The sequence below is a fragment of the Lactuca virosa genome, chromosome 1 (assembly GCF_052849685.1).
Source record: "Lactuca virosa cultivar CGN04683 chromosome 1, Lactuca_virosa_CGN04683_v6, whole genome shotgun sequence".
NCBI lineage: Eukaryota > Viridiplantae > Streptophyta > Magnoliopsida > Asterales > Asteraceae > Lactuca > Lactuca virosa.
The window spans coordinates 115,273,920-115,282,259 of NC_136426.1; the positions used below are offsets into that span (position 1 = coordinate 115,273,920).

Below are 8,340 nucleotides of genomic sequence, written 5' to 3' on the forward strand. Positions count from 1 at the left end.
CTCACTAGAAGCTAGGTCTTATAGTTAGGGAGTTGTGGAATATGGTGGCATTATACGTGTTTCTATACAACGGTTATTTAGCCAAGACTCGTGTTGGGAGTCACCTTGTTTTTGAATGGAGAGTTTAACATCAGTGAATAGTTAGGGGCTTTATTTCCTAGTGGTATCAGCAAGATAATTCAGGGTCGGAAGGGTTCCGTATGGTTCAGATTGTAAAGTGAAGTCATAGTGATTGTGTCCTGAGATAGTTTTTCCTGCTTGAGATTCAGTCAAGGTTTTGGATTTCCGGATTTTGGGCAGAATTATGATGGTTATTCTTCAGTTGTAAAAGTTAGTGGGTCAAGGATTCATTATTGGCCGGGGTACGTAAGTTTCACTAAGATCGGGTTGAATATAGTATGGGAAGGAAATCGCCTGTATGAGTCGACTTTTTAGTTCGGATCAGGTTTTGGGAAGGATTGCCTGAATGGCCCGAGGCGGAGATGCGAGAACACTACCCTGAGTTATTTGCGGTAACAGACTCCGAGGATGAAGATTTAAGTGGGGGAGAATTATAACATCTCGATTTCCAGGTAATTACACTTTTGACCCTTATTATGAGATTTGTTTGCAAATTGGTCCTTAATGGCATTTTTGTAATTTTGGAGACTTCATTAGTACGTTTGGCGTACGTTGCGTATGATGGGCGTACGTGGCAGAGTCCCAAATCCTAAATTTTTGTGTTTGGACCCTATTTAAACACCTTTATTGCCTCATTAACATTTCTTTCATCAGCCTCCAGCCCCATTTCGTACCCTAGCAAACCCTAATCTCTTGAGTGAAACAATCTCCTCCTTGAGTGTGCATTTTGGTGTTCTTGAAGGTGGAAGAGGAAGAGGAAGTCATCTTAGAAGAGTGAAGCACTTTGGATCCAGAATCACATCATCATTTGACACCATCTGAAGGTAAAAAGCTTTTATCTTCATGAATTTTTAATTAGATCTTGTTTATCCATGGATTTGTGTTCTTTTTGGTCCTATAAGCTTGGTATTATGAGTATGGGTTACTTTAATTCATATAACCTGTCCTTTCAGATGTTTTGGAGTGTTTAGAAGCATAAAATGTGATCTTGGACCTTAGTTTCCTTCCATGTGTGAACTAGGATGTCTTAATGAGTTAAGAAGTTAGGGTTTTTGGTATTGAGCACTTAATAGCCATGCAAGACCATAATGTTGGAAACTTTATGGTTAAGGACATCATTTGAGGACTAGATCTGGAATTTGGACGGAAGAGCTTAAGGAATTAAGCTCTTAATAGAAGGGAAATGAAGAAATTGTGTACGCTGGGCGTACCTAGGGTACGCTGCGCGTACGTGGTCAACCAGCCCGTCTTTGGTCAAGGACTGAGTAAGTTAAGCGTACATGCTGGGTATGCTGGGCGTACTCAGCTGAGTTAACTCGGTTGATTTTTTTTTGACTTTTTGACTTTGATAAGGATTTGACAAAGTTTAACCTAAGGATATTTTGAGTTGTAATTGAGATTTTTCACTATTTGATGTATATGTGACTGACAAAGTTGATATTCAGAGCAATGACCAATTCAGGTATCTGTTAGACTAAGAGGTGAGTTTTCATCACTATACTTGTGGGTCGAAGGCACCAATGCCGACCCATTAGATTATGTATCCTGGCATAGAGGATGTTGCTATGTTGTAGAGATTTGTTAGATTTGTGTCCTGATATATGGGATGTTGTTATGTTGTAGTGATCTATAGATCTGTCTGTTTGTCTGTTGGTTGGTTATATGATTATCTGTTGATGGATATCTGTTATTTGTTATGTATATGTCGATATGGTATGGTGGGGTTGAGACTGTATTGCTTTGTGTTGTCGGTCAACAAACCGGGGCATTCCAACCGGAAGGTTGTGGGCTAGGGGTTAACCAACCAAGAGGTTGTGGACCCAACATGTATTAGGAAATCCAACCGAAAGGTTGTGGGCCAGGGGTAATCTAACCAGGAGGTTGTAGACCCAATATCTGTTTTGTTATATGTTTGTGTGGTGGTATTTTGGGGGAACTCACTAAGCTTTAGCTTACAGTTTCAGTTTATTGTTTCATGTACTTCAGACGATTGTGGGAAATCAAAGGCGTGATCGTGCGCATCCTCATAGTTTTATGATTTTGGTTTTCTGGGATACTATGATTTGATTATTACTCTTGGAAACAATGTTTTGTAAACAATTATGGTATTTGGGTTGGTTTTGAAAAATTGAAAATTTCACTCTGATTTTTGGGATGTTACAATAAGCATACCGTTGTGATCATGTCAAAACTGTCTCATATTTTTTTATCCCATTCATGTCTCTATTTCTTATTCATAACGAAAATACATACAAACCACACACATCAGAACATACACATATCCAAGACACACATATATCACACACAAACAACACATATATCAGATTAACGAAGTACTTGACAATATTCTTTAGGATGTGGTTGCTAATTTAGAATAACTTGTATAAAATCATGAAATTCTTTAGCATATGGTTGCTAATTAAGAGTGATGAAAGGATTGTATATCACATTGATCATGTTCGTGCGATTACATACATGATCACTTGGTTGGGATTGAATACAAGAAATAACAAAGTAATTTCATTTTTTTTGTTTATTATATTATACAATACATAATCTAATATAGTACAAAGAAAAAAATAATAATTATTGATTCTATTAGATTATATATTTTGGTTTAAGCATTTAATAAAGCAGGTGATGTACAACATCCAAAATTAGTTGTCTGATCAAGAAAGCAAAAATTAAAAGACTTGTGCAAACTAATTTATAGAATGTAGAGACCAAAATCCATACCTTGTTCAATCGATCTTCTATACTCCGATCTAGATGAAGCAATAACAAATTCATGATGATTTAAGGTTTTCGGTGAGCTCTTGAGTTGCACAAATTTATTTAAGGAGTAGCACATTGACATACATAAAATCAATGTTTTAAAACCCGGGTTTTTAGTTGACCCGGTGTGATGACCGGTTCACAGGTCAACCGGCTCAACCGGTTGAACCGCCGGGTCAACCCGGTTTATGGTCTTTTTCTATTTTTATATATATTTATTTTCCTACATAATGCATAAACATATAAAACCAATAATTTGATGTCCATAAAGTTTAAATATTGAAAAACATTGAAGAAACCGCAAACGACTCATTGTTTTGGTGTTCACTACTTGTATCCAACTATCGAAACCATATTAAAACGGGTCAACCCGGTTTTAACCGGTTCAACATAAGCGGTCGAACCGCGGTTCAGGGGAAACCCGGCCGGTTCGATCCGGTCCGTTTTTTTACAAAAAACCGTTCTCAATTGACCCACCTTCTACCCCGGGTCACGATCCAACCGGTTGAACCGGCTGGGTCGACCCGGGTGTTGAAGTGTTTTGTTTAAACTAAAAGCTAAATGATCGTACTACCAAACAAAATTTTTTGTTTAAACTAGAGAGTTTTGTCAAAAACTAAAAGCTAGAAACTCCCAAACTCTTCCAAAAGCTCCGTGCCAAACACGCCCTATATCTTAATATTAAAGAAACATAAAAACTTGGGACTGATGAAGTTATTTATAATTTATGGATTTTGTCGAACATTTGGTGCGCGTCATCAAAACGATTATCTCATGTTGATAACAAATGGACACCCTTTACTCAAACGAGAATGAAGATCCGATACCACTCACTGGTTATTACCATTTTAATAATCAAAACCAATCCAAAATCAAATATAATAATTCATTTTGATGTAAACCAATTCAAAAAATCAGAATATACGAACCATGTAATTCAAAATTGTCCAATAAAACTATTTGATTATATCTAAATAAAGAATAACCAATCGTTTGCTAAAATCCAAAAAATATTCATTTCCCAACTTGAAAATATATAAAATTAAATCTTGCGGAATCTTACAATGAATGTACTTGCAATATTGTGTACATTTTATGTAAATTCAACTTAATCAACACAATACTAGTAACAAGTATACATCTTTCTTACAATTAGAGTACTTGAACTTGAAAAAAAACATGTTATTTAGTGAAGTCATTAACATTGATTGGGCATTTGTTGTGGTAACAAACATGCCCGTCCCAAACATAATTGGGGCCCGGGATAAAAAATTAAAAAGAGACCCTATAAATTTACTATTATATAGAAGGACAAAGTTATTGTTATCTTGTATTTATGTAAATAATGAATTCAAATCAAATGAAATATAATTTTTGGAAAAAAAAATGTTAATGCTGAGAATTGAACTCACGTCGCATCTTTTTTGAAAAAGCAAAGGACAAAACCAATATAACTAAATTGACATTTGTGAGTATTATCAAAAATAAATTCACAAATAAAGAAAACTAAGCTAACTTAATGAAAAAAAAGGCACGTATCAAACTCGGGCGGCAAATAGATGAGGCTATGCGCTTCATCAATCGAGTTTATAGACACTTACTATTAACATCCACCAACGTATTATAATTTATACAAAACATATATAAAATCTAACAATACCAACAAATTGAGGCCCTAATTGGTTACGGGCCCCGGGCCGTCGCCTAGCTTGCCCACACATTGGGCCGGGCCTGGTAACAAATTATTGGTAAATGGTAATTCATTTGTATTATATTATTACTCGATTGAATATTTGGATATATTAAAAATTTTATGTTACAATACCATACGTTGGGTCTTAATTTGGGCCACGGTCTAAGTTGGGCTGATACGGCAGTTGCAAGTTGCAACCAAGCAACTCGGACCAGAAATTAACGAGTCCAGAATGAAGTTCCTTTAAAATTGTTGCCAATTAGCAATTGCCATCTCCCTTGGGCGTTTGAGAAGTGAGTTTTCCTATTTCTGCAAAGAAAAAAAAATCATTTTTTTTAATTTGATATCTTATTTGACCGATTTATCTTAGGCTATCACACACAAATCTCTCTTCTCCTCCTCCTCTTTTCACAGTGTGCCCAAGCTGAACATCATCCTAATGTGAACGTGTTGGTAATGTGGAAGGATAATCGTACCCTTGGCATGGCTTCAAATCCTCACAACTATTAGGGTTGTACATGGGTCGGATAGGGTCGGTTTTAGACCCAAACCGAAAGTAACCTGTTTCTGGTTTTCAGAACCAAATAGGGTCGGTTTTCGAGTTCTGGAGTCAGTTTTGACGGTTTTTCGGTTTCATGGGTTCATACTCAAGGGTTATGAGTTTTAACCCATTTTTCAAAAATGCTCAAAACTTCAACAGTAAAAAATATATGAGCAAATTTTTATGCAATTGCTCTGTAATTTCGTATGACCTACATTCTCCATAACCTTAACATGTTATTTTTCATATGTATAACTTTAACATAATCTAAAAAGTTAAACAAATAGAACGAATTAAAACCTTTGAATAGAAAATTGAAACATCAAAACCTATGCATTTATTTAGGATGAAGACATCCGTGTGCAACATTTAGGTGCTGTTTGTTTTTCTTAAAAAACCACTTCCGACCACTTATTGTTGCGCCGCGCAGCACACGTACAACACTTGACCCTTCCCAGCTGTTTGTTTTTAGAAGACTTCTGACTTAAAAACTGATGCGTGTGTGCTGCGTAACGCAACACTTGACCCACCGCTTCAAACCTCTCCACACCTTACTTTAACTTATTGTAGCGGTCTGCAGAGGTTAAAAAACAAACAGACTTTTTATTACATGTTGCAGCCGTTTGGATATAAAATTTATAAAATTTTATATTTTTAGGTATAAAATGTATAAAATGAAACTATAAGGGCTATTTAGAACCAAAAAATCAGGAGGGGACACAGCCCCCCTGGCCCTAATAATGCTCCGCCAATGTGTGTGTGTGTGTGTATATATATATATATATATATATATATATATATATATATAATGAGGTGAATGTCGGTTTTGATGGGTCGGTTTGTCGGTATCATGTGTAGGTCGGTTTCTCGGTTTGGATGAGTCGGTTTCTGGATAAAAACCGAAACCGAAACCGATTTTTCGGTTTTTAAAAATTTTAAACTCTAACTGTCGGTTTTACTTCAGTATTGATTCCGTTGATTTTGATTGGTTTCTTGGTTCGGGTTTGCTCACCCTAACTATATAGTGATTCTAAAGCCATCTCGTTTATATGGTGATACTCCCGACACACATGTCTCATCCATCGGTTTATTTAGTACAACTCTAAGATATAGCCAATTATTCAATAAGTGATTTATCAATCAATAATTTTCAATTATCAATCATCATCATCATCATTAGAGCTAACATAAAGATAATAATAAAAATAAAAAGAATTATATAATAATAATAATAATAATAATAATAATAATAATTGAGTTTTGATAGTACAAATGAACGGGTTTAATAATGATTTAAAATTAAATCTATTGGGTTAAATTGAGCCACCAACATCTTTTTTTTTTGATAAATAATTTATAAATTAAAATATAGATATAAAACCATATTATAAAAATAATTATTTTATGATCTACATTAATTAATTACGAAGGTTATAAGTGTTAGAATAAATATGGTATAAAGATTCGTGATAAACCAATGACAAAATTAAGATAGTGACTAATTAATCTTAAAATAGGATTACCTATTTGATTTCTTTATTAAATATGACAATCTTCATCGATTATACTCAAACCACTCCCTAGAAATTCATTGACAATTCACAACACAAAAAAAAAAAAAAAAAAAAAAACAGAAAAAAAGAAACAAAAAACAAATTCAATAATGTAGGCTTGGACGCTTTACTGCCATTTTGCTAATTAGCTTTGAACACATCTCAAGCCTCCATTAATTTTCTTTCAAACCACCATTTTAGCACTCTGGTGTTTGCGTGTGGTCTCTTTTAGGATCCCTACAATAATCATACACCTTATAGTTCCTTTGAACCCAAAGCATCGCCACCACTTGCTGGCGGCTCAGCCCACCCGTCCTCGCCGGAGAACCGGACGGTGGCCGACACGACGCCGGTGAGTTATCAGCACAACCTCCTACCTTGAAATTGTTGTATCGACCATAAAAAGGCTGGTACCTATAATCAGCTTTATATCTACCATTTTCAGTCGCCCATGAAGATGCATCCCATATAGACCCGTATACATACATTGGCCTTAAAGGAAATGTAGCATCGCTTTTCCTCGGGTACCTTCTAATCGGCACATCATCCACAAAAAATCTGCATTCAATCCACTCGTTTACGTTATCTTTATATTTTCACAACCATTTTATTTGCATTTAATTATGATCCGGTAGTAGGGCCCAGAAAGTTAAAATGATGATCGAATAAAATAAAATAACGTACATGATCTCAATGGGGCTCCATAAGATAGCGTAGTTATGGAAAGCGGTGGTCGGATCAAACCACAGGTGAATCTTTTCTTCCCTTCCGATGATGTTTCTGTCGCCACTCCCTCTAATGTACACGTTTGTCTGCAGGGTATATGGTTTTCCTGGTGTTGTACCAAGAAACTCGATGTCAACTTCATCGTGGTCCCCTGGATGAACCTCGCCATTTGAAAGCTGCGAAACAATTCAAGCATAAATAGCAACCATTAAACCCTAGAAACAACACAAAGCGACAAGCTCATGCATGCATGCGGTTTATATATTGCTTGTGTGACAAGATTCTTACGTAAAATGAAGTAATGACCCCTGCGGTGTAGCCAGGATGGAGCTTCATGGCTGTCCCGAAGTAGCCAGATTTGTATGGTCTGAGCGACCTGAAGCCACTTCCTGTAGACCTATCGAGCCAAAGGACGATGGTGTTTTGGTCGAAGCTCTGGTGTTGAGGGCCCCATAAGTTTCTATAAGCTTGATTGAAGGGTACTGTTGTAATTTTGGAGCTTGGGTAAAAACCAGGTGAAGGCTGGGCGTTGCTTGAGGAAGAAGCAATAAAGCTGAAAAGAAGAGGGAGGAGGAAATGCATCGTATGAGTGACAAAGATGTGGTGATCTTTGTGGGATTGTAATTTAGGCTTTAAGTGGTACTATGGAAGTGAGTAGGAGGGAAAGGAAATTAAGGCAGGGTGTGTGAAGTATGGGCATATATGATGCTATAAATAGGAATACCGAATATGAGTTAGGGCCCACTCATGTTAAATTGCAAGTGGGTGAAGATATATACGGCTACTAAATTGCCCAAATATAGAACAATCAACTGCACAGGGCCCAAGTCTTTATATGCACTTTTAGAAGGACAGATATATGGGTATGAATGATCATTCATAGTCAGGTTGAAATCGAATAAACTAGAGAATTTGGTTGGTGAGGACTTTCT

General features: G+C 36.2%; 1 protein-coding gene across 1 annotated transcript; it reads right to left on the reverse strand.

The window, feature by feature from the left end:
* Positions 1–6,631: 6,631 nt before the first annotated feature.
* On the reverse strand, positions 6,632–8,107 carry LOC145106287 (xyloglucan endotransglucosylase/hydrolase protein 31-like). Its single transcript, XM_079043299.1, has 3 exons — positions 7,697–8,107; positions 7,367–7,584; positions 6,632–7,240 (listed from the first exon to the last, which is right to left on the reverse strand). The coding sequence occupies exons 1-3, from the start codon at positions 7,988–7,990 to the stop codon at positions 6,880–6,882; spliced, it is 873 nt and encodes a 290-aa protein (XP_078899425.1). The 5' UTR covers positions 7,991–8,107; the 3' UTR covers positions 6,632–6,879.
* Positions 8,108–8,340: the final 233 nt, after the last annotated feature.

Coding starts and splice junctions, on each gene's coding strand:
- LOC145106287 (XM_079043299.1), bottom strand. CDS start 7,990: ATGCATTTCCTCCTCCCTCTTCTTTTCAGCTTTATTGCTTCTTCCTCA. Junction 7,585..7,696: donor GGGTCATTACTTCATTTTAC/GTAAGAATCTTG, acceptor ATTGTTTCGCAG/CTTTCAAATGGCGAGGTTCA. Junction 7,241..7,366: donor TGGAGCCCCATTGAGATCAT/GTACGTTATTTT, acceptor GATTGAATGCAG/ATTTTTTGTGGATGATGTGC.